General features: G+C 36.6%; 1 protein-coding gene across 1 annotated transcript in view; it reads right to left on the minus strand.

The window, feature by feature from the left end:
* Nucleotides 1-27,279, minus strand: part of PTPN4 (protein tyrosine phosphatase non-receptor type 4) — a 186,426-nt gene that overhangs the window by 66,987 nt on the left and 92,160 nt on the right. The window contains exons 10-12 of the mRNA XM_067742354.1: nt 16,343-16,431; nt 6,898-6,961; nt 2,935-3,107 (exon numbers count right to left, since the gene is read on the minus strand). Coding sequence (XP_067598455.1) covers nt 2,935-3,107; nt 6,898-6,961; nt 16,343-16,431 — 326 coding nt within the window. The remainder of the gene's footprint in view (nt 1-2,934; nt 3,108-6,897; nt 6,962-16,342; nt 16,432-27,279) is intronic.

Here is a 27,279-nt window from a genome sequence, read left to right on the forward strand (position 1 = left end):
TTTCTTTCATCAGTGTCTTATATAGTTTTCGGCATACAGGTCTTTTGTCTCCCTAGGTAGGTTTATTCCTCGGCATTTTACCCTTTTTGTTGCGAAGGTAAATAGGGTTGTTTCCTTAATTTCTGTTTCTGATCTTTCATTGTCAGTGTATAGGAATGCAAGAGATTTCTGTGCATTAATTTTGTATCCTGCAACCCTACCAAATTCACTGCTTAGCTCTAGTAGAGAAAACTCAATATTTTTAAGATGCCAATTCTCCTGAAACTGATCTATAGTTTCAGCACAATTCCAGTTAGAATCCCAGAAGTCTTTCTTGTAGAAACTGATCAGCTAATTCTAAAATTCAGATGAAACTGCAATGGGCCTAGAACATTCAAAACAACTTCTAAAAAGAACAAAGTTGGAAGACTAATACTACTGGACTTAAGACTTACTATTAAAAAGTCCAGAAATAAGTCCACCCAAATGTGGACCACTGATTTCTAGCAAAGGTGTAAAGGCAATGCTGTGGAGAAAGAATAATCTTTTCAACAAAAAATGCTAGAACAACTGGATATCCATATGTAAAAAGACAAACGTCAATCCATACTTCACACCATATGCAAAAATTACTTTCAAATCGATCATAGACCTAAACGTAAGGGTTAAAACTGTAAAACTCTTAGAAGAAAACAGGAGTAAATCTTTGTGACCTTGGGTTAGGCAAAGATTCCTTAGATATGACACCAAAAGAAAGATCCATGAAAGAAAAAACTGATAAATTGAACTTATCAAAATTACATGCTCTTCAGAAAACTAGTCAAATGAAAAGATACCAGGAGGCAGTGGTAAGAATCTGGTGGAATTAGAACTCTCATACGCTGATGGTGGGCATGTAAAACGATAACACGTGCTTTGGAAAAACGACCAGCAGATTCTTGCAAAGTTAAACATACATCTACCATTAAGATCCGGTGATTCCACTCCTAGGTATTTAACCAAGGGAACTTAAGCAAATGTCCATACAAACCCTTCCACATCAATGTTCACAGCAGCTTTATTTGTAATAGCCCAAGTCCGGAAGCAAGCCAAACAGAGAAACAACCCACTTGATATCCATAATTCAGTGAATGGATAAACAAAATGTGTTATATATCTACACAATGGAATACTACCCTACAATAAAAAGAAATGAACCATCAATCCAGGCAACAACAAAATATATGTTTTCAATTTATATAAAACCCTAGAAAATGCAAACCAATTTATAGAAACAGAAAGCGGGCCAGCGGATACATGGGGACAAAGAGAGGAGAGAGAAAAGGGGTTTCAGAGGGGTAAGAGGAAAATCCCGGGGTGGATATGCTTGCTATCTTAATTGTGGTAATGGGTTCATGGATGTATATACATCCCCAAACATGACATTTTAAACTTTAAATATGGTAAATTATTCTGTCAATTATACCTTAATAAAACTGTTTTAAAAATGTAAAATCTGCCAGTACTAGGTCCATATTCCCCCAAGGGCAATAACAGCCTGAACGGCAAGTGTTGCTGCCCTCAACCAGTATTTTCTTTTTTAATTAGATAGTTCTTGAGCTTTTTTTTTTAAAGAATTATTTAATTTACTGTTTAGCGCTTCAACTTCCATGATGAGAAATTTCCCTTCTTTTTTGTTTTGTTCTGGTTTTTTTTGGCTGCAACATGCGGCATGAAGGACCCTAGTTCCCTGACCAGGGATCGAACCCATGCCCCCTGCAGTGGAAGTGCAGAGCCTTAACCACTGGACCGCTGGGCAAGTCCCTTGAGCTAGTTTCTTTTTGTTAATATCAGGTAGAAATTTCATCCTGTTTCAGGGATGATTTTCTCCCAAACAGGTTTCTTCAAATGTCTTTGGTATCTGTAGTCATCGTGACTAGATTTTGTTTTCTGTGGTATAGTTTGGGGAAATTACTTGATTTTTTTTTTTTTCCATCTGAGACTGGTTTAAATTATGGTTAAAGGCTGGTTACTACATTCTATTAATTTCTTTGTTGCCTAATTGAAGTGGTGTGTGTATACTGACGTGTATGTCATATTTTCAAGGTCAGAGGGAAGAAACAGTTCTGCTAAAGTTAAGTATAGTTCTTGTATAACAACCCCGGTGGTCGTTTAGGTAAGGAATTAAATTTATTGAAGGAATACCAGTATGGTCTGCACTGTTCTCTCACTGGAGATTTCTTCTGTACCTGCTAAGATTTAGTACCAATAGATAAGACTTTTAGATTTTTCCTTGACTCTCACTACCGATGTCATACTCATTCCCTAAACCTAATTACCTTTAAATTTACAAGTACCAACACCTTACTTTCCCAGTACTGCTTTTAGGATGGTGACAGGGGAGCCAATCATGACATCAAGCCACTTAAGAATCTGCTGTGCCTTTTTTATGATTACAATTTCCTTAATTCTAGTTAAGTGCTGATACTGAATTTTGGGGCTACTTTTATTTGGAAGGAGGATGTGTTTTTAATGGTATATCCTGTACGACGCTTTATGCTGTTGTGTTTTATTTTCTGATTACAAATGGGGCATTTATAAATGCTTGAGGTTTACAATACAAATCTTTTCTGGGCCACATCTAAATATTTTCTTCAAGAGAAAGTCATCTTACAAATATTTAACAAAGACAATGGAAATTATAGCAGGAGTAGATTGTAACTAATTAAATACAGTTGATTTACTTTAGGAAATAACGACCTGGAATACAGGTAATGGAACAGGTTTCTCAAGTCTGGCTTTATAATGAGAACCTACAGAACTTTCTGCTGATTAGACAAAGCGGCCAAACCCCGCGAAGACTTTGACTTAGTAGGCGCGCATGAGTAAGAGATTCTATGGTTCAGTAAACTAGACTTTTCTTTAAAAGGAGGAAAAAATCCACCACTGAAGTATCAAAGCATAAGCAATACTTACCAATACCGGAATTTTGAACCTAATGTAAAATAATGTGCAAAAACATTCTTTTGAGGTGGAAGCGGTCTGTCCAAACGGAAGAATGTGTGATGTTCTACACATGCTTTCCACAAGTTTTTACATGCTCTGTAATTCACCATGTTAAATCCCAATAATGTTTCTCTAGATTCATGCTGTAATAAATGACAAAATGCAGAGAACATCATGAGAATGTCAGGATCGAATGTTCCACTTAATTTATTTTTTACAGGTAAATACTCTACCTTTACAAACACTAACCCTTCCTGTGTCTTTTTTGCTTATCCCATAAAAAAGCAGTAAAATTAATGGAAAGGTTTGCAAAATGTGGACCTCATTTGGTAATATTACAACTCATAGGAACTGTTATTTTAGAACACAGTTAGAAACAAATTTAAAACTTGATATGTATCTATTTTCAAAACTTAGTAGCTATAATTATTTCAAAATACAATCCTGGCCCACAAATTAAACTTTAAGATACATCAACAGTATCTCTAAACTTATAAATCTGTCTAGATTGTAAATAAGTAAATAAAAACACTTCAGCACTTCTGAACACTATTTTGAAATTCTTATTTTAAAATAAGTAGCAACAGGGACTTCCCTGGTAGCGCAGTGGTTAAGAATCAGCCTGCCAATGAAGGGGACACGGGTTTGAGCCCTGGTCCGGGAAGATCCCACATGCCGTGGAGCAACTAAACCCGTGCGCCACAACTACTGAACCTGCGCTCTAGAGCCTGCAAGCCACAACTACTGAGCCTGCGTGCCACATTTACTGAAGCCCACGTGCCTAGAGCCCGTGCTCTGCAACAAGAGGCCACCGCAATGAGAAGCCCATGTACCGCAGGGAAGAGAAGCCCCCGCTTGCTGCAACTAGAGAAAGCCCACGCACAGCAACAAAGACCCAACACAGCCAAAAATTAATTAATTAATTAAAAAGTTAAAATAAGCAGCAACAGAAGCATTTCTTTAATTTTTCTTTAAAAATTTGGCACAAATTGCTATTTAAATAAATGGTTTCACTGAACTATCTATAGCAAGGCATACATGTCATAGGTGTACAGCTATGACTTTCACACAGTGACTGCAACCAGGTCCAGAAATGGACCGTTAAGCAGCGCCTCCGAGCGCCTTGTCTTCCCGTCTCTACCACATAACCTCTACACGTGCCCACCTTCTGCCTTTTATGCCCACAGGTTAATACCACATAACCTCTACACGTGCCCACCTTCTGCCTTTTATGCCCACAGGTTAATACCACATAAACTCTACACGTGCCCACCTCCTGCCTTTTATGCCCACAGGTTAATACCACATAACCTGTACACGTGTGCCCACCTTCTGACTTTTATGCCCACAGGTTATCATGCTTGTTTCTCAACTTTACATACACGGACTCATACATGTATGTCTTTAGGTCTGACTTCTTTTGTTCAATATTATGTTTCTATATTCCTCCATGTAATTGTGAAGCAGTAACTGACTCACTTCATTCTACACACTATTCTCTCATGTGAACAGGCCACAGTTTATTAACCTGTTTACCGTTGACAGACATTTAATGTTTCTAGTTTGGTGATGTGAAAATGTTGTTCCTGTGTGTATTCCTGTATTTTGTCAGATGCGCGTAGGTGCGAATTTCTGTTGCTGGGCCATAGATGCCATGCGCTCACCTCTGGTCGGTGCTGCCCAGCCGTTGCCAAAATGATCAGCCTGACAGGCACCCCCTCTACCAGCAGCGCATGCTCTTCACACTCCCCGGTCACTGGCTCCCCATCTTTTTGCTCCACTATTCTGGTGGTTGCGTGAAATTATCACATTTTGGTTATAATCTGTATTTCTCTGATGCTTAATTGAGGTTCAACAGCTTTTCATGTTACTGGCCATGGGGATATTCTCAGTTCTGGAGTGTCTGTTCAAGTCACTAGCGTACTTCTGGGTTGGGCTGGATACACAACCAAGGACATAGATGGTGTGTGTGTATCACACACATATTCTGTGCTATTTGACTTTCTTAATCATGTCTTTTGACGAACATAGTTCTTAATTTTAACCAGTTCTAGTTACTGATCTTCTCCTTTAATGTTAGTTTCCCTTCCATGTCCTATTAAAGCAATCTTTGCCTATCAAAAGGTCATGAAGATACCTTCTATGACTAAAATACAGTAAAATGCCCATGTATAAATATTAAGCTGTGATATTAGAAGATGATATGCTTAAAATATCACTTCTTGATCACCAGAGAATTCTTAATTCTGTGTAACAGTTGCTTTGTATGCATTAACACTCCCTCAGAGAATGGTTGTGAGGATTAAATGATATGAAAACGGTTGATACGTTACCAGGCACACAGTAAGACTTTAAGAAATGGTAGATACTATATTATTAGTATTACTAACAACAATAGCACTATAATGGGGAGCAAATTGGAAAAGTTGACTTAAACACCGCCTCCTACCAATATAATTATCAAAGTAAAATGTTTGTTCTCTAGTTTCCAGATATGATTTATTATATTTTATTCCTCTAAACATTTATTGAAACATGTACAAGACTGTTCATTAACAGCATTAATCATAATAGTCACAACGTGGAAATGGCAAAACTGTCCACTAACATAGTAAGAATGAATAACTAATGTATGGTATATTCATTCAGTAGAATTCCACAGCAAGGGAGCAAACTATCGCTAGGTGTAACAACACGAATGAATCTCACAATGTTAAGGGAAAGAAGGCAGATAAAAATGAAAACGTTCTGTATGATTTTAGATTTTAAAATTCAAAACTAAGCAAACTAATCCACGATGATACAAATGAGAATAATATTTACCTTTTGGGAGAGTTAATGACTGCTAGTGGGCGTCAACTCCATTAGTAATAATACCAGCTGCCAGGGTGGTAGTAATGTTCTACATAATAACATTGTATATTATATACTTACCAAGCACTATACTTAGTTTCTGTTGGTTTTATTTCAATAAAAACTCTCTTGAAATAAAACGTCTATGTTTTGTGAGTATAATGATGAATCATAGTCAGCAGATCAATATCCTCTATAAAATACATTTGATTCAAATATATTTTAAGGCTTTGAATACATTTTACTTTATTATTTATTTATTATGTATTTTTGATGTGGACCATTTTTTTTTAAGTCTTTATTGAACTTGTTATAATATTGCTTCTACTTTATGTTTTGGTTTTTTGGCCTCGAGGCATGTGGGATCTTAGCTCCCCGACCAGGGATCGACCCCGCATTCCCTGCACTGGAAGGCGAAGTCTTAACCACTGGACCGCCAGGGAAGTCCCTGAAGACATTTTATACACATCTACACATATACACATCCTGAAATGTGCATTAATTTGTCAAGACTTCTAGTAATGTCAGTCAAAGGATAAGGTTAATTTAATTTGATGAAATAGATAAAATCATTTATAAGATGAAATTCTTTCCAACACTGTACTTTCTGTGATAATGTGTTGTATTTAATACACAAAAAGGACATCAGTCCAACAAAGGGAGGAAATGTACTACACGTTCATTAACTAGGAACAAAACTAAACGCTCAGAATCCCCCAAATGAAATGTACTCCTATGTGAAAGGAAGTGCTGTAGATTTAGTTTAAAAAAAAAAAGAAAGAAAGAAAAAGGACATATAAATGCTCAGTTACTGACCTCATGAATGGACCCTGGGGACGACAATGAACATCACAATTGAGACCAGTTTCTAAGTTCAAGAGATAGCAGAACAGATATCTAGAATAACTTCTGATCAGAACCACAGAAACACTAGGGATATACTTTGTCATAAAGTGTGAATTACTTAACTGAGTAGGCAGTTATTAACAGTATTAACACATTTACTTGCACTAAAAGTTCTGTAATGAATGACGACTTATTTCTTAAAGGACTTAAGTTATGTTAATAAGACCAACTCACCAATTCTTTTCTCAGTTGAATAAAAAACTGTTTGCACTTAAAAGAAATTTTTACAATCTTCAACCTGGATAAAAAGAGAATGAATTGGAGTATTTAAAATATTGAACAAAGATAAAAATATTAATCTAAAAAATTAAAAAATAATCTTTTAACTGTATGTTCAGTAATGTCTAAATATTTAATTATATATACATATATAAAGTACATAAAGAATCTATTAAAGTTTTTGGTGCTTCGTGAAAAAATAATTAGAATTTATATGCTCAACTGAGCTTAGTTTTATCAGAACATTTTGCTGTAAACTATACATTTCCCAATTTTGTGTCTAAAGAAATACATAAAAACACATATCACAAGTTAAAATTTTAAGAATACCAATAATATAGTTATTTACTCTTTAAAACTGCAAGTAGTTTTCTGCACGTTAAGAGCTTGGAAATCACCAATCCATCCTGGCAACAAGTAAAAAGCTCAACAGATTGAAAAATCCACAACTCTTCTTAAATACACAAGGAAGGGAAGAGCACAGGGCAAACGGCTACCCCCAAGATTTGAGAGACCAACAGCTGAGTACAGGGAATCAGAGCTTCCCAGAGAAGATTCAGGAGCAGAAACTGCCAGAGGAAGCAGTGCCAGGGTAGGAAAATCTGAACTGTATTTTATGAGTTGTGGAAGGCTCAGCGTGGTCAACCCTGAGAGTTAAAAACCCCAAGAGGCCCCAGTCATAGGGCGGACCTCACGGTATTGTGAGATTTAGCTCTAGAAGCTCAAACAGATTCCGAAAATAAATACCAAAGAAAAGTACCCTCAGATTTCCGACAGGGAAAGGGAAAGAAACCATGCTGAACTAGGCCAGAGCACTCTGCTCTCAACAAGGCCTACCTTTAGGGGAATCTTGTTAACCAGAGCCTGACCTGGGGGAGGAAAATACCCTTGTTAACCAGAGCCTGACCTGGGGGAGGAAAATACCCAAGTCCAGCCCACTCTAGCCATCCTGTCCCACCCAAGGGGAGAGAAAAAAAAATGAGAAACACTGTGAAGCTCACAGTCTAGAGGCCTGGGCTCATTAAAACACTGAGAGCTAATCACAGGACTACAGAAAACCCCCTTCTGTCGACACCTCACCACCACATTACTAAGAGCCTATTTACAGCGTTCCTGTTACCAGGGTATCCTATCTGCCCATCAAGAAAAGATTACAAGGCATACCAAAAGGCAAAAACCACAATGTAAAGACAGAGTAAGCATCAGAACCAGATATGAGAGGAATGTGGGACTTATCAGACTGGGAGTTTAAAACAACTACGATTAACAGGCTAAGAGCTCCAAAGGATAAAGTAGAAAGCAAGAACAAAGAACAGATGGGCAATGTAAACACAGAAATGAAAATCAGAATAAAGGACCCCAAAATAAAAAATTAATATGCAGAAACCTGTTCCACTTCTATACACTAACAACGAGCTATCAGAAAGAGAAATTAAGGAAACAATCCCATTGACTATCACATTGAAAAGAATAAAATACCTGGGAATAAATCTACCTAAGGATGTAAAACCTGGAAAACTATAAGACACTGATGAAAGAAACTGAAGAGGACACAAACAGATGCAAAGATACACTGTATTCTCGGATTGGAAGAATTAATATTGTTAAAATGACCATACTACCCAAGGCAATCTATATATTCAATGCAATCCCTATCAAAATACCAATGGCATTTTTCACAGAACTAGAACAAATAATTTCAAAATTTGCATGGAAGAGATACATGTATATGTATAACTGAATCACTTTGCTGTACAGCTGAAACTATCACAACATTGCTAATCACCTATACTCCAAAATAAAATGAAAAGTTAAAAAAAAAATTTGTTTGGAAACACAAAAGATCCTGGATAATTAAACAATCTTGAGAAATAACAGAGCTGGAGGAATCCTGCTTCCTGACATCAAACTATAGTACAAAGCTACAGTAACCAAAACAGTCTGGTACTGGCATAGAAACAGACACATAAATCAGTGGAAGAGAATAGACAGCCCAGAAATAAACCTATGCTCACATGGTCAATTAATCTATGACAAGAAGACAAGAATATACAATGGAGAAAAGACAGTCTCTTCAATAAATGGTGTTGGGAAAACTGGATGCTACATGCAGAAAAATGAAAACTGGACAACTTTCTCACACCATATACAAAATAAACTCAAAATGGATTAAAGACTTAAATGTAATACCTGAAATCATAAAACTTCAAGAAGAAAACACAGACAGTAACCTCTTTTACATTAGTCTTAGCAGTATTTTTTGGTTATGTCTCCTCAGGTAAGGGCAGCAAAAGCAAAAATAAACAATGGGACTACATCAAATTAAAAGATTCTCCACAGTGAAGCAAACCAACAAAACAAAAAGGTAGCCTACCAAATGAGAGAAGATACTTGCAAATGATATATCCAATAAGGGGTTGATATCCAAGTATATAAAGAACTTTTTTATACAACTCAGTATCAAAAAACAAATTTGATTAAAAAATGGGCAGAAGACCTGAATAGACATTTTTTACAAAGACATACACATGGCCAACAGGGACATTAAAAGGTGTTCAACATCATTAATTATCAGAGAAATGCAAATCAAAACTACAATGAGATACCACCTCACACCTGTCAGAATGGCTATTATCAAAAAGACAAGAAACAACAACTGTTGACAAGGATGTGGAGAAAAGGGAATCTTTGTGCACTGTTGGTGGGAATGTAAATATGTGCAGCCACCATGGAAGACAGTATGGAGGGTCCTCAAAAATCTAAAAATAGAACTACCATACGATCCAGCAGTTCCACCTCTGGGTATGTATCCAAAGAAAATGAAAACACTAAATCAAAAAGATTTATGCACCCCTGTGTTCACTGCAGCACTATTTATAACAGCCAAGATATGGAAACAACCTAAGTGTCCATCAATAATGAATGGATAAAGAAGATGTGATGTGTTTGTATATGTGTGTGTGTGTGTGTGTGTGTGAATATTACTCAACCATAAAAAAGAATAAAATCTTGCCAACTATGGCAACATGGATGGACCTCGAGGGTATTATGAAAGTGAAATAACTAGAAAGAGAAAAACAAATACCTTATGATTTCATTTATACGTGGAATCTAAAAAATAAAACAAAAAGAGACTCAGATACAGAGAACAAATGAGTGGTTGCCAGAGGAGAGAAAAGGGTGCAGGTAAAGACAAAAATGTTAAATGGATTAAGAATACAAACTTCCAGTTATAAAATAAGTCATGGGGATGTAATGTATATAGAGGGAATATAGTCGATAATACTATAATAATTTTATATGGTGACGGATGATAACTGGACTTACTGTGCTGTTTCATAAGGTATAGAAATATTTAATCACTATGCTGTACACCTGAACCTAATATAATGTTATATTAATTATAACTCAATAAAAAATTTATTGAAACTTGTTTTATGGCTCAACATATTTTCTCTCCTAGTAAACAAACCATGTACCCTTGAAAGGAATGTGTATTTTGCTGTTACCAGGCATAGTATTGAAACAGGAGGGAAGGGGAGCAGGGCACAACCTTTGAAAGAATGACATAGCCATAGGATATGACAGAAACTGGTAAGAGCCAACTAGATCCAAGATGGCGGAAGATTCGACTTCCAGTAGACCTTGAGCCTCATTATATGCTCATTGTAATGCATTAGCTAAGTGACACTCCCACAGGCGCCATGACAGTTCTGAGGCCAAACACAAAGGGCCAAAAAGTGGGCGGTGGCCACATTCCTGGAAATCTCCACCCCTTCCCAAAAATAGCTGACAAATCCTGCCACGCATTAGCCTATGAAATTACGCAGCCCATAAAAACTAACCACACCATGTTTTGGGGCCTCTTGCCTTCTGAGATGGCCCACCCTCTGCCTGTGGAGTGTGTTTCTCTCTAAATAAATCCACTTCTTACCTATCACTTTGTCTCTCACTGAATTCCTTCTGTGATTAGACATAAAGAACCTGAGCTTCAGTAAGTCCTGAGACCATGTGTGTGATCTCAATTAAAAGACAGTGGGTTCTGGCTGGGTTTGAGTCCCCGCCCATGGGTTCAAGTGCAATCTGAGTCGCACAGTTTCAGTATTGTATATCAATTAAGCCACGAGATTTGATAGTGCTTGAAACTATTTCAACTGATTTTTTATTGTCTAGTTTTTGTATTGAGTTCTGAGAGGGATATGCTCAAATCTCCAACTACGATTGTAGAATTGTCTATTTTTCCTTATTTTTTCCTTCATGTATTTTGAAACTGTGTTATTATGCACATGTATACTTATAACTGTTGCTTGTCTATTATCAGGTGTATGGGTCATACTTTCCTTTATCTTTGTGTGTCTTGTAATATTTTGCTGGCAACCAGATGTTTTACATATTGCATCGCAGTGAGTGTAAGTATTTGTTTCCCATCTTCCCAGCTTCCTGTTATTTGGTAGTTTACGTACATGGACTCTATCTTCACCCTCAACCTCCAGTTTAGGCTTCTGCTGTTGCTCTTCAGGAAAGCACAGCTCTGGGTGTGCCCACAGGAATACTGAGATGACCAGGGGTACTAATCATCCCATTCTCTCAAAAACCACACCCAGCTGAGAACTCCTCTAATTGCCAACACACTGCTCTATTATTTTCAGCAGCGCCCTGGGCCATGAATTGCTTCAGGAACGAATTCAATCAAATTGTGACTGTTCCAAAGGAACAGTCTCTGAGGCAGGCACTTGACGCTATTTGCTCTACTATTCTGGCTTCTGTCTCTCCTGTTGTCTTTGGGTTTCCCAAGACAGTCCTTAATTAGCCTGAGCTTTGCAGTGACTTAAGTTGTGACGCTTTGTTATTATACAGGAGCCCTGGTGATGTGTCAGTTAAGTCTGGGGCTGGGGAGGAACTCGTCTTTAATCCTGTGATTAGGTCTCGGGTTTAGTGGTCTGAGCCCCTTGGCTGCACCCTTCGGTGCCCGTCACCTCACCCCTCCCTAGCTGCAACAGGAAGTACAGAGAGGGCTGGAAATGGGTACTTCCCTTCCCCCACCTTGGTTAGGCTCTGGTAAAACACATGTTGGTTAAGTATTGGTAAAATAGATTTCCTTGAGGGCAGATCTTTGTTAAGGAGAGCAGAAAGCTCTGAGCATATTTCAAAACGGTTACTTTCCTGCTCAACTTCCATCCCTGCCCTTCGAACACAAGCGGATTTTTCTCCAATCTTCGCCCTGAGATCCTGGTGGGGTGCCTGGTAGTAAAACTCATGAGAACGAGGGGTCCTTCCTAAGTAACTTAGTCCAAGCTAGTCTCTGCTCCATCTCCAGCAATCTGTCAATCACCCTGCATGTACTCCTACCAGGGGTGGCTGCAGCGGTGGTTTCTAGTCCTGGTAAGTTGTCATGCCTTGTATTCACCTGTCTCTCCAGTTTTCAGAGCTGCAGTAAGTATGCCCTGTGTCCTCAATTCTCTGAGGGATCTAAAAAGAGTTGCTGATTTTGAGTTTTTTCAGTTTTTTTTTTTTTTTTCTTGTGAGGACAGGGGGTGACAACTTCCAAAGTCTTTACCTGCTGGACTGGGAACCAGAACTCTCTCCATCCCTTTTCATTTTACTAATGATGTTTTTTGATGAGCATTAATTTTAATGAAGTCTAATTATAGAATCCAAGTAACTCCCAATTCAATATTCAACAGTTTAAAAGTATGAACTTGAACTGGATAATTTAGGGATAACCATATGTGGAAAGAAATGAGGGAATCTATTACATGGAACACTACTTTTTCTACACATAGCTCTAATTTTGAGAGAAGAGGTAAGTGAGAAGCTAGTGTTTCAGAAACGGAAAGACCCAGGTTTATTTAAAGCTCTGCTTCATACTCATCATACTTGTTAACACTGGCCCAGTCAGCTTCTCTGGCATTTCTCACTCCTTATCCATAAAAACAATGCTAACAACACCCAAGTTGCAGGGTTATAAGGTACAGATAAAATGCATTAAAATCCACAAGTGATTTTCTTCCTACCTTATTAATCTTATAAAACTATCAGCTCTAAAACTTCCACCTTTACTCAAAACTCTTCATTCATGTAGAAATTTGGTAATTCCGAGCTGTAATCATACTCCATTTTTATCAAGTGATTTTTATGATCTCCTCAAGGAGACTTCCACAATACTTTGCTAAAATATCAATTTAAGGGCAATGGCAATTCTACGAACACTAATTTGAATAAAGATGATGAGGCTGAAATGGTTCCTTATTCACATGTAGTATTAATAAGAAGTATGTTGCTTTTGTGAAAATAGATCCGTACTTTAAGAACTAGAAGTAAACCATGTATTTGATGATTTTCACACAACTTAATGATTGATTTTCTTTGGAAATCAATTGATATTGGATCTTAAATCATGGCAATTTGTGGTATATGTATAAATGTACTCTTAATGTTGTAGTATGTACTGCTATGAGTAGTTAGGATCAGAAGAAATCCTTATGTTCCAGGATGATGTAGGTCTAGTAGCTTTAACAACTTTAAATCCCATCTATTTAGTTTAATTCTGGAAAATAAAAATTTAAAGGAATACTATATAGTATTTTCCAATCAATATCTTAAATGCTCACATTCTTCTTTTTAACCTAACTTGTGTGATAAAGACTTATAAACATGAGTTCTATTTCTCAACATGAAACTACCTTCAAGAATATTTAATAATAAAATAATATACCAACTCCTCAGCATATGGAATATATAAGATCCTTCACAATCTGAATCTAATTTCTCTCCTAAGCAACATTATTATATCTTAAATTCTTGTGCCCTTGCTTCTGTCCTCAGTGAAGACAACTGAAAAAAAAAAATCAAACCAAATATCCCATCATCTCCTCAACTTGCCACGTCCTTTCTTACTATTAGGCTCCTGCAAATGTTTGGTACCTTTACCCTGAATTCCCTGACTGAACCCTCTATACACACATACCTCTTCCATACTTCCTCCTCACTGAAGAAATTTCTATTCATCCTTTAAAAACCATCTCAAATACCATAGGGCCATTACAATTTTCCCTAGTGAAATTATATCCTTGGTGTTTCCAAAGTAATTTGTCAAAAACTCTTCTAGAATCTTTATTGTATAATTTTGAAAATACAGAAAAACTTAGATTATCATTTTAACCACATCACCTGAAAAGAATTTATTTCTGATTTTGACATTCATAGAAAATGTAAAATTAATAAAAAGTATTTTAACTGTCTTTAGTAAAATCAGAAAAGTATTAAAATTGAAGATGCACATTTACCATTATGAAAGTCAACAATTGTAACTATCTCTTCTGAAGCATTTAAGTTACAAATTGTCTTATTATGTTTTGTAATTAATTTTTATGTGCCCACTTTTAGGCAAGGACTATGTCTTGAACTGTTTTGTATTCTCCTCTGAACATAACACAATTTGAATTATACAGGAAGAACTTAAAAGATGTGAGATGACACACTAAATGACCTTTGATTTTCTTTATGAGCTTTATAGAGGTATAATTTATATATAAAATGAAATATCCCAATTTTAGGCAAACAAATCAATGAGTTTTGACAAATGTATTCAGCTGTGTAACTACCACCCACCCAAACCACCATGTAACAATTTCCATCACCTGAAAATGTTCCAATGGCAACCAAGGGTCTGCTGTCTTTATACTGTGTGTTCTCAGGAATTTCATATAAATAGAAACAAAGAGTACGTCATCTTTTGTGTCAGGCTTCTTACACTTAGCATAATGTTTTGAGGGGAGGGTCACCCATATTGTTTAGTGTGTAAAACAGTTCATTTCTTTCACTGCTAAACAGTATTCCAATGCAAGTGTAATCTGCTTGCCCTTTCACCAACTGATGGACATCTGGAATTCTGTTTTGTGCTGTTATGAATAATACAGCTATGAACACAGTGTGCAAATCTTTATACGAACTTGTATTTTCAGTTCTCTTGGGTAAATATCTAGGAATAGAATTGCCAGATTATATGGTAAATCTATGTTTAACCTTGAAGAAATACCAAACTGTTTTCCAAAGTTGGTCTACTAGTTTGCATTCCCACCAGCAATATATGAGATTTCTAGGTGCTTTGCTTCCTTGCCATTACTTGGTATTATCATTCTTTTTAATTGGAACTATTGTAGTGAGTGAACAGTAATAGTTCACTGCGGTTTTAATCTGCGTTTCACTAATGACTGAGCATCTTTTTGTGTACTTATTTGCCATCTGTATATCTCCTTTGGGGGAAGTATCTATTCACATATTTTGCCTATTCTTTTTAATCAAGTTGTCTTATTACTGAGCTATAAGAGTCCGTTACATTCTTTTGATAAGTCCTTTATCAAATATGTATTTTATAAAAGAGTGTTTTTTGCCTTTTCATTTTCTTTACAGTGTCTTCTGGAGAGCAAAAATATCTAATTTTGATGAAGTTCATTTCATCAATTTTATATTTTGTATTTCATGTTTTCCTAGATAGTGACCTATTGGGGAAATTTATGTTTATTTTCTCAACGTAATTGTGGCAATTTTCTAAACTAATAGCTTCTGTCAGTTATCATATTTCTATTAGTGTTATATAAGTGACTAATTACAAAAACCTATTAAATAATAATCAGAGATATTGAAAAATCTGGACCGATTCTTTTAGGAGATATAAAGAGAAACAGATTGATACAATATATTTCTTTTGTATTTGCTTCTTCCCCTAGAGAAAATCATTGTGTTTATTTTTAAAAACCCGAGTTACTTATATGATATTCACACAAGGGATATGTGATCAATATGATTTTTACAATTTTCAAGTTATCCCCTTAAAGGGAAATGGCAGATGCTACCTCTCCTTCTTCCTCACTTTGGGATATAGGAGTGACGGTGAGTGAGGCACTGGGCGACGAGGATAAGCACAGCATGCTAAGGACAGCAGAGCAATAGCACAAAAGAAACATGAGTTTTAAACCCCATGGAGCCACCATACTTTCCCAGTACCAATTTAAACCACTGTAATAAGGGGCCTTTGTTGCAGCAACCATGCCCATGTTCCAACTAATAAACTAGCACCCACTGAATGCATTTAAGTGAAGTACTGTATTCAAAACAACTGGCACAGCGTGAGACGCAGAGTAAAATGACAATATTAGCTATTACACTACAGTACAGATTTAGAGACTAAGAGAAAAATTCGCAAAGTAGTATTTTCTTTAAACTAAGATACTTCGGAAACAAATAATTCAATTATTTTAATAGGTATCTTCTGGTAGATTCCAAGTAAGTGGGACAAAGTTGTATGACAACATTAAATAGCTCAACAACCACTTTCTTTAATATGAATTGTATTTGGTAATATAATGGTAAAAGCAAAAGTACTGATGGAAGTTCTTACCATGGAAAGGTATTCATTCGTACTTTGTTCTTATAAATCAGAATTCCTCCTGACATCACTCCAATCATAATTTCATTGTTACTTTGATCCTTCAAAAAACAACAACAAAAAGAAAATGGCAAATCTAAAATAAACTGTTAAAGTTATATTTTAAAAATATGATTAGTTTTTTTTACACAGTGTGACATTTCATCAAAGGCAACAGTTAACTGAATATTTACAAATCCATATGGTAACTGTTACATCATAAAAATAAAGGACATACTTCAAATCAAACTTAAATGTTGCATTATTAAAATTTATTAATCTAAAGCAAAAATGATTTCAGGATTTCCCACAGTTTATAAATGGGACTGACTCTTTGATATAGAAAATCAAAGACCTTCTCATCTTATAGAATGACAAGTTAGTACCCATCTTTCCATTTCTAAAACTATTAAGGTCCAATTACTGTGTAAATATGGTGGTAGGATTGCAAAAGTGAAGAAAACCTGGAGTTCAGAGTTTGGTGAAGGGCAACCTGTAATAAAATAATATTTCCAATATAATGAGAAGTTCTGTAACAGACATAATACAACAAAAACATTATGGGAGTATAGAGTGGGGACAATTGCTGGAGAGTTTGGAAGGCTCCTGAGAAGGAAATTTGAATTGTGCTTTGATGGGTGAGTTCTCATGCTGACTGATCCAACGTGAACAGCTGACCTGCACTATTAAGAGAATGAGTGGAATTAAAACTTTTCTCAGCTGCTAATCAGTCTTGAAATAGCTCTGCTTCTTGACTTGAAATATACTCCAGGCAAACTAATATAGCAATAATGCTTTTATCCCTAGCATTTATGTGATCAGAAGATAGAACTAATTAATGAAAATATAATCAAGATTTTGTAATTGTCTCCCTAGGAAAAAACCTTTAAAATGTAGTTTCAATAATTTCTAATTAAATGAAATATTACTAAATTAGCCTGTTAGGTAAGCTAACGTGTAGTAAGTGGCCAAACACAGCAGTGTATATTAATTTGTCTGGCTGCTCCTTTTCTTTTGCAATAACCAGCACCACTGCACACTATTATCGGAGTCTTAAATCACTGTTTAAAGGACGTCAATCAGAAGTGTGAAGCAAGATGGCAGGTCCAGCCTCACAGACGGCGACTTAATATACGCTCTGCTTATTCCTTCTGCTCCCAATCTCATAAAACATCAGAGAAGATATATGAAAACAGAAAAAATCCCTAACACTTGAAAACAATCCATAACACTGAAAGGTATGTAATCAGTGGGCCAGACATTTTGAGGAGTCTGTGAAGACAAAGTGGATAAGATCAGATTTATGGAGAGAAAATAATTCCAGAAAACCGCAGCCCAAGGGGAAGCCTCAAATTCCCGTCAGGATGATCAGGTAGGAGCAGGAAGATAATTAGCTCCTATCAACCCTACAATCTAGACTGAGCTACAGGACACAGAAGTGTGTGCAGCCTGTCTACAAGTGTGGAGCAAGTGTGGATACTGGGGACAGGAACAGAATGATCCCCAAAAGGCATGGAGAACCCCAAACTGAAAAAGCAAACTATAGGCACATTCTACCCGGCAGTTCCTTCCTTCCCTCCTCCAGCACCTAAAACAGGCCACAGTGAGGACAAACATCACGCGTGACCAAGTGAAGTAGCAATCACAAATACGAAAGGAGTATACAACCAAGGGCCACCAAGCACTTGAGAGGAACGAATGCCATTAAAGAGATATGAAAAACTCAATAAATACGTAAAGCAGTCAGGCTGCTACGTTGGTAGAAAAACGTTAAAAAACACTGCAGGGATATCTAGGAATTCAAATTCTCAAATTATAGCTATCAAATTCTCAAATCATAGTTATCTAGACTGAGGTATCAGTTCCCAAGGTACTGCCAGAGTTGGGCAAGAGAACCAAGAAAATAAGTATTACGTCCTTTATGGATACAAATGCTATTAATTCCAGTGTATAGAAAAACGAACGCTGACCACCTTATTTTATGCTTTTCTTATCACTTATTACTATCTAATATAACGCTATACACTGACTTGTTTAATCTGTTTATTTTTTCTCTTCTTCACTAGAACCTAAGTAGCAAAGTGCAGGGCCTTTGGTTTGCGCCCTTTCAGGTTTTTAGATGTAGAAAGGCCTACCCATTTGTGAAATGAATGGATCTCTATTATCTGTAGGAAAATATCTCCGCTGTTTAGCTTGGCACTGAAATGACCACCCCGTCCCATCTCATTTCCCCCTCTATAATTAGTAAAAACCTGCTTCCCATCAGGCCATTCCACGTGTTTTGTGTACCCATAATTACATGTTTTAATTAATGCTGTTCTCAACTCTTCACGTCTCTCTGATGAATCAAATCAAACCTAACCAAAGTCTAGATCAAGTCCACCTTCTCTGTGAAAACTTCATTAGCCCAGTAGAATGTACTGAATTGTACCATGAATATGTAATCAGCAAAGTCCAGACTATGTGAAACTACAGGTGAAATGGTGCAGTTCTTTAACAAGAAAATTCTAAGGAACGGTAAGGGAAGAAGGGATTAAAACACATTTAAAGTTATTCAATTAAAACAAACAAACAAAAAGCAAGACCAAATTTTAGTATCCAGGAAGGCACACTGTGTGATAAAACCACAGAAGAACAATGTAGGAAGGGGCTATGATTGGTACAGTATATAAAAAGCGTTTCTGGAATGGCTGGCTAAAGCCTACTGTTGACCTGGGTAGTATTTACAAAGATGTTCACTAAGATATACACACAGGAGTATGCGCTTTATCTTACAACATGTTAAAAAGCAGCAATGTAAACAGGATGAGATTTCGGAGGACTGTGAACAGATATTCTAATATTCTCTACCCATGCCTCAACTGTCCATTCACTCTGCCCTGCAGTGTGCCCTCCCCTCCTTTCTGGTGGAGACCACAGTTCTACTCTCCACTAAGTCGCTGGGACCACTTAACCATTCTAGTCTCTCTGCAGTCACATGGTAAGAATACAATAATAACACAAAGCCACTAAAATTTTCCATTTAGTATCTTCAGACCACAGTTGAGCTCAGGTAACAAACTGCAGAAACAGAAACCATAGATAAGGGGGGACCACTGTATATTTTTCTAGATCTTTGTTTATATATACAAAATATAAATATGTAGTGTTTATAACCACACAATTTCTTTAATCAACAAAAACTGGGAAATATTATTGCGTAATTTTTCTTTTGCACTTAGCATTTTGTAGATATCTTTTCATATCAATATATATACCTCTAACTCATCAGTTTTAACTGCTGCATATTATTCCAAAATATGGATTTATCACAATTTCTTAACCATTTCTGTTGACTCATTTAGAGAGTTCTAAATTTTTAATATTACAAACAATGCTGTAATAAAAATCCTTGAACACATTATTTAAAACACCTCTACAAAAAGGGTGGAGTCTGAGAAATGGAAGTGGTCAAATATTATATTCATATCAGTATTTGCACTCCAAAGGGGTTATATACCAAGTTATACTTCAACATGCTCATCTCTGTTTTTCCTGTATTTCTACTTATATGTTTTAAAAAATTACTCTATTTTGGGGACTCTTTATAAAATATGAATACTAAAAAACTTTCTGTACTATATGTTGAAATTGTTTTCACTTTTACCTTTTAGCTTTATGATTTTCCCCTATATATATCATTAGTTTAAAATTATTATGTTTGTATATTTTTCATGTAGTTAGGTATAAAGTTAGCCATAATACACACTCATTAATAATTAAAAAAATATTTCTGTGTGCCCTATATAGGTCTAACAGTGTTATGTGCTCTCAAATTATTCAATGAAAGTGAATACAAGTAATGACCTACTGATACTTTCATAAAGATACAGAAGAATCAAAAAGGGGAAAGAAAAAAAAAAAGCTATGTCTAGACAGGTCCTGATGAGTAAAAAGCACATAGCAGAATATGGAAAATCACTGTGTGATCTGAATATTTTAGGGTGACACAGATGAAATCATATATATAGCTCTATTGTACAGAAGAGATTCTTTTCTCTGTTTCAAGGGACTATATTTTTAAATTATTTGATTATTCGAACAAATATATCCAAAAGTCCTCAAATATATGCAGGTTAAAAACAAGGTTTCTGAAGAACCTTAAAACAGAAACAGATATCATATGATTAAATTAGTTAACTTCTCTGTGTCTCATTTTCCTCATCTGGAGAGTAAGGATGATAATACTCTTACTTCACAGGGCTGTTTTAAGGATTAAATGAGATTAATATATATAAGCCCTAAGAAGGTTGTCAGGCACATAGTAAATGCTACAAAGGTGTTTCCTGTGATTATTATCTGTAACCTGCACAGTAAAATCTCTCAAAATTACTGTTCTCACAGTCTTTCTTGAATATTCTCTAATCAATCAGCCTTTGGCCATCACAATAGCTCCAAAATTGCTATTACAAAGTCAATACTGGTAATATTACAATAACTTCCACATTTCTAATCCAATTCTCATCTGACATAGTTGACCACACCTGATTCACCTGGCTTCAAAGCCACACAAGTGTCTGACAGAAAGAAAGGCATTCTTTTTGAAAGGCGTTCTTTCTATCTAAATGGCTATTTCTTCCGCATCTAACCTTTAAAATTTGAAGTGTTCCAGCTCTGAGGACCTCTAATCTTCAATTGCTACTAGCTATGTTCCTTCAGTGCTCCCGTGTCACGGCTTTAAATATTATCTGTAAGCTGACAATTCCCAAATGTATGGCTCTAGTCCAGACCTCGCCTCTGAACTCCAGTTCCATATACTGAATTGCCTGCCTTCCTTCATTTCGATTGATAAAAGTATTCTAAAATTGCATGTCCCAAGACTAGCTCCTGACCCACCCTCTCAAATCTGCTTCTCTCTGATTGTTACAAATTACCGAAGTTACTCCATCCTTGTAGTTGTTCAGGCCAAAACGTTGGAATCATTCCTTGAATCCTTTTTCTCTCACACCCTAGAGCCAATACATCAGTCAGTGCTGTCACTTCCATATTCAAAATACATGTAGATTGGGTAACTTCCCTGGCAGTCAAGTGGTTAGGACTTTCACGCTTCCACCCTGGGCAGGGGCCCAGGTTCGATCCCTGGTCAGGGAACTAAGATCCCGCGAGACACACGACGCGGCCAAAAACAGTTTAAAAAAAATGTAAATCATACCATGTCTTTTATCTCCTCAAACCCTCAACTGGCCTTGCTTATAATTAAAAGCCAAAGTCTGTAAAATTCTTATAAAGTCCTGGTCCACCTGGACCTTGTCAATACGCTCCACTCCAGCTCACTGTACCAGCCATACTGTTTGGTATGGAACTTTGCTGTTCCTTAAGGTGCAAAGCACACTATTTCATGGCCTTTTACTGCTGTTTCTTCTGCTTAGAACATTCTCCCCACGGATATCTGCACAACTCCTCAACATCTGTTCACCTTCTCAGAAGGCCTTCTCTGATATCCCATTTTTGATTGTCTCACTCCCCTTTCTCACCTTAATTTTTCTCCACAGCATCTATCACAATCTGATACATTACCTTTTAATTAATCATAAGAAAACTGAGTAGAATATACAGTAAAATGCACAAACCTTAAGTGTACAACTCAAAATTTTACAACTTGCATAACTTGAGTATATACACTTACATGTAACCACCACAAACCAACATATACATTTTTCCAAATCCCAAAAGGCTCCCTCAGGAGCCTCCCAGCTAGTAACACCTCTGCAGAGGGAACTGCTGTTCTGACTTCTGCTGATATAGACTGGTATTTTGCCTATTCTTGAACTTCACTTCCATGGAATCACATACTATGCACTCCAAGATACTCAATTATTTGCTCATAGTCTGTCTTGCCCACTGGAATGCAAGCTTCATGAGGGTAGGATTTTATCTACTCACTGCTGTATCCATGGTGTCTATAAACAGGACTTGCAACATAGAAGGTGCTCAATAAATGTTCACTGAATGAATAAATGAATAATCAAAATAGCATCATTAAGCTTTCCTTTTCTTGAAACTTTGAAGGGCAAAAGTTATTTTTCAGTAGAATTACCTTCATCATTATTACAAACACCTATGGAAATAAGATATTCACAATTAAGCCCAAAACTTGGGTAGAACTGTTTTAGGGTCAATTTAGAGCATCCTATACCTAACAAAAACCTAAGGCCAAGCCTTCTGTGATTACATTTACATCTAGATAACCAGGAATCAGTTTCTTAGGAAAACGAAGAGTTTATATCATGCTAACTTCTTTATAAAACAGAGATTAAACTTGAAGATCTACGGTATAGATATCGTATAGCTCTATTATGCTATTTTATTCCACTCTCACAGTGTAATAAATATTGACTGATTTTCTAGTAAAGATGATAGGAATTTAGTGAGCCCTCAAGCCATTCATTTAACAAGTTACTTAGGCCAACAATTACTCCTGAGATAGTGCTTCTTCCATTTTTAGAGGTCAGAAATTCTTTATAAATATTTAAATTTAGCTCCCACAATGTTCCTTGGTATTAATTTAATATGCTCAAATTATTTTATATTTTCAAGATTAATTTGATACCTGTTATTTTATCAATTGATCCTAACCACAAACTTAGGGGTAACTGATTATTATTCTTTCTAGGTGAGTCTGAGAGCAGTGCACAGAGGCTGTTGGGTAGAAATAATGATAGTATTTGTACCCATGGCTTGTTTAGAAGTATATTTCTTAATTTCCAAATACTCGGAGGATTTTTAAAGTCATCGTTTTGTTATTGTTTTTAGCTTAAATGTACCATGAACAGAAATTACATTCTGCATATTTAAAAATAATATGTACTCCAAACTTGTCGGATACAGTATTCTATAGTTTGCTATGTTGCTAAAATCTATATTATGCTGATTTTTAAAATGTCTGTTCCATCAGTGATTGAATAAGGGGTATGAGAATCTATCACTTTCTTTTGCTCTGTGACAGACATTGTTAAGAGAACAAAAGGGCAAAAGAAAGAGTGGGGAAAATATCTGCAAATCACATATCCAACAAAAAAAGTGTATCTAGCATATATAAAGAGTTCTCAAAACACAGGAGTAAAAAAAGAAAAGAACAAATTAAATAATGGGAAAAACACCTGAACAGACATTCATCAAAGAACCCAACATCATTAGTCATTAGGGAAATGCAAAGTAAAACCATGATGAGATAAAACACACCTATCAGAAAAGCTTAAAAAGAAACAAAACAGTGCCACATGCTAAAAGGATCTAAAACAATTGGAACTTGCAAAGATGCTGGTGGGGATGCAAAGTGGTTCAGTCAGTCTAGAAAACAATTCCATAATTTCATATAAAGCTAAGTATACACTTGTTATATGACCCAGAAATCCCACTTTGGGATTATTACCCTACAGAAATGAGAACTTAAATTCACACAAAAACCTATAAATGAATGTTTGCAGTAGGCCTATTAGTAACAAAACAAAACAAAAAATACTGGAAACGACCCAGATGTCCTTCCGTGGGTGAATGGAGAAACAAACCATGGTACATCCATATAACTGAATACAATTCAGCAATAAAAGGCATGAACTACTGAACTACACAGTACCTAGGATAAATCCCAAATGCATTACTGTAAGTAAAAGAAGCCAGTCTCAAAAGATTACATACTGCAGGATTCCATTTATAAGACATTTTGGAAAAGACAAACTATGGAGTCAGGCAACAGACCAGGGTTGCCAGGAACCGGGGGTAAGTATGAGGGTGGACTTACCAGTAGGAGGCTGGGCAGCACGAGCCAGTGTATTTTTTGGGGGTGGGGTGGGGGGTGGCGGTGATGGAACTGCTCTGTTTCTGTTTGTGGTTACGTGAACAGTACACATGTGTTAAAAACTCATACAACTGAACACCAAGAAAAAAATCAATTTACGATGTTATTTTAAGAAACAAATATTCCCACGTTCCCTGCCCTCAAATCTTTTTTTTTTTTTTTTTTTTTGGCTGTGTTGGGTCTTCGTTGCTGCACGCAGGCTCCCTCCAGTTGCGGCGAGCGGGGGCCACTCCTCGTGGCGGTGCGCGGGCTTCCCATTGCAGTGGCTTCCCTCATTGTGGAGCACGGGCTCTAGGCGCGCGGGCTTCAGTAGTTGCGGCACGCGGGCTCAGTAGTTGTGGCTCACGGGCTCCAAAGCACAGGCTCAGTAGCTGTGGCACATGAGCCTAGCTGCTCTGCGGCATGTGGGATCTTCCCGGGCCAGGGCTCGAACCCGTGTTCCCTGCATTGGCAGGCGGATTCTCAACCACTGTGCCACCAGGGAAGCCCCCTCAAATCTTTTCTTCTTTCCTTTTTATCCTGAAGCTGTCCTTCATTCTTTTCTTTTCTATAGTTTCCTTTTCCCTTATTCATATAATCTTGCAGGCATACTAAGTGTTTTGTTTTGTCAAATAGGCCATGTTCTCTCTTGATTCCCGGTCTTCCTTCATCCTGATGGCTCTATGGTGAAAACTACTCCCTTGGCTAGTTCTTATTAACTTTTCTGGCTTCAGTAAATTACTACTAAGAAGGCTTCCCTACCCTCTGCTGCCAGGCTGGATTAGAAGTTCCTGCCACAGGGTCCCGTGGCATTCTGTACTTGCCCCTTCATATTCTCAAATACTTAACTGTTCATACGTGCTCTAATTCTTTCCCCTCACTATCTTGTGAGCTCCATGAGGGCAGGGATAATTGATGTTTTGTTCACTAAGTCATCCTTAGTGCCAACACTGTGCAAGGCACATAACAGATGCACTGCTGTGACGGTTCTAAGACTTATTTGCATCTTGCAGATTGCTATAAATAACTTAGTTCTACTCTAATTTTTTCAGCCTACATTCTGGAGGCAGAGAGAAAAGATCTTACCTTGCTTTTCAAAATAAAATATTATTTCAAACATACTTTTGCTTGTGATAGTCAATTAAAACTTAAGTATTTTCTTTACATGTCCTCTCCCCTCTACCTTTTGTCCTTTTTGTTCCTGAGGCTACAAAACTTCCCTTCATGTTCACTGAACATTTGCACATTTTCTGAAGTTCTCCACATCCACATACAGCAGAAACACCTTTTCCTAGCTGGGTTATTTTGTGGGGTTTTTTTTCTTTTTTTTTTTTTGGTCTGTACAAAATATTTAAATTCCTTTAATTTGGCACTCTACATTTATGGCTTTCTGAGAAAGAGTTTTACAATCTACTAATTTAAACAATAAAAAAACATAACTTAAACAAATCAATAAATAATGATATGGTTAATTATGTATGAGATCCAGCCATGTCACTTAAGTTAAAAAAAAGTCTAAGATTCTTTGTATTATATTGACAGCAGTCAATGATAACAGCAGTCTAAACCACCTTCAGAAAACTGTTTAGTACTAAAATGACTGATTTTAATGGTCTTTTTTACTGTTAACCATAGTCTAGTGTACATATTTAAAGTTCCATTTGTTTTAGACTGTAGTATAATAAAAACAAAATCTAGTGACCACTACTTTACCTTTGGAGAATCACGTTCAAAAGTAATAGCCCGCAAAGAGGGAGGGAGGGTGAAGGGCCCATTCTAAAGAACACAAGAAGTTCAAGGGAGACTTAAACATTTTAAATGGAACCAGACAGACTTCCAAGTCACAAATGCTCAGAATTACCAGATCCAGTCATGTGAGGAAAGCAAGTCATTTGGTTTTTTAAAAGGAATGGGTCTGCATATGTCTATATGTTAAAATAAATTAAAAATAACTATCTAAGGAAAACTTAACTCCCTTTCAGGCTGGGATCCATATTAGGCTTAGTAGTTTGTCCCAAGAAAATATAAAACCTATCACCAATTAAACTGATGATTACCTATAATTCCACTTTTCATTAGGTATAGAGAATAGCTGTACTTCAGGTACTTCTAAAGGAATATAATCTCTTGATGAAACAATCATGAGAAGGAATCTAGGTGAAGAGACGCACAAATGAAGGATAGTCACTCACAAATACGCTTATGGCAGGAGGATAACAGTCTTTTGGAAGCAGCAAATTGACACAATGAAAAAGAAGTCAGGGAGGATGGTGATGGGATGAACTAGGAGACTGGGATTGACATATATACACTAGTATGTATAAAACAGACAACTAATAAGAACCCACTGTATAAAAAATAAATAAATTAAATCAAAAAAATAAACTAAATAAAAGCTTTATCTCCTCCAAAAAAAAAAAGAAAAAAAAAAGTTAGGGTGTTGTACAGGAAAAGCCAGTGATTATAGAATTCCATCCTAACAAAGGAATGGTAGAGGGGCAACCAAAATATGTAAATACAACTGATTTTGTGCTTTATAAATAAAAATTTATAATGATGTTACTAAATGATGAAAGGAGTGTAGTAATACAGGCCTCAGTGAGGTGAAAGCATCTTTTATGATAATGATTTCATAAAAGTTAAAAATTCAAATTACTTTTCCTGTAACAGTTTTTTTTATTTGTTTTTTAAATTTATTTATTTATTTATTTATTTTTGGCTGCATTGGGTCTTTGCTGTGCGCAGGCTTTCTCTAGTTGCGGCAAGCAGGGGCTACTCTTCGTTGCGGTGTGCAGGCTTCTCATTGCGGTGGCTTCTCTTGTTAGGAGCACGGGCCCTCGGCGCACGGGCTTCAGTAGTTGTAGCTCGCGGGCTCTACAGCGCAGGCTCAGTAGTTGTGGCGCACGGGCTTAGTTGCTCCAGGGCATGTGGGATCTTCCTGGACCAGGGCTCAAACCCGTGTCCCCTGAATTGGCAGGCAGATTCTTAACCACTGCACCACCAGGGAAGCCCACTGTAACAGTTTTTATTTTGCAAAATAAAAATTCTAAAGGTACCGTCTCTTATGGTCAGCAAAAATTATCCTTATAACACA

The sequence above is a fragment of the Pseudorca crassidens genome, chromosome 6 (assembly GCF_039906515.1).
Source record: "Pseudorca crassidens isolate mPseCra1 chromosome 6, mPseCra1.hap1, whole genome shotgun sequence".
Classification (NCBI taxonomy): Eukaryota; Metazoa; Chordata; class Mammalia; order Artiodactyla; family Delphinidae; genus Pseudorca; species Pseudorca crassidens.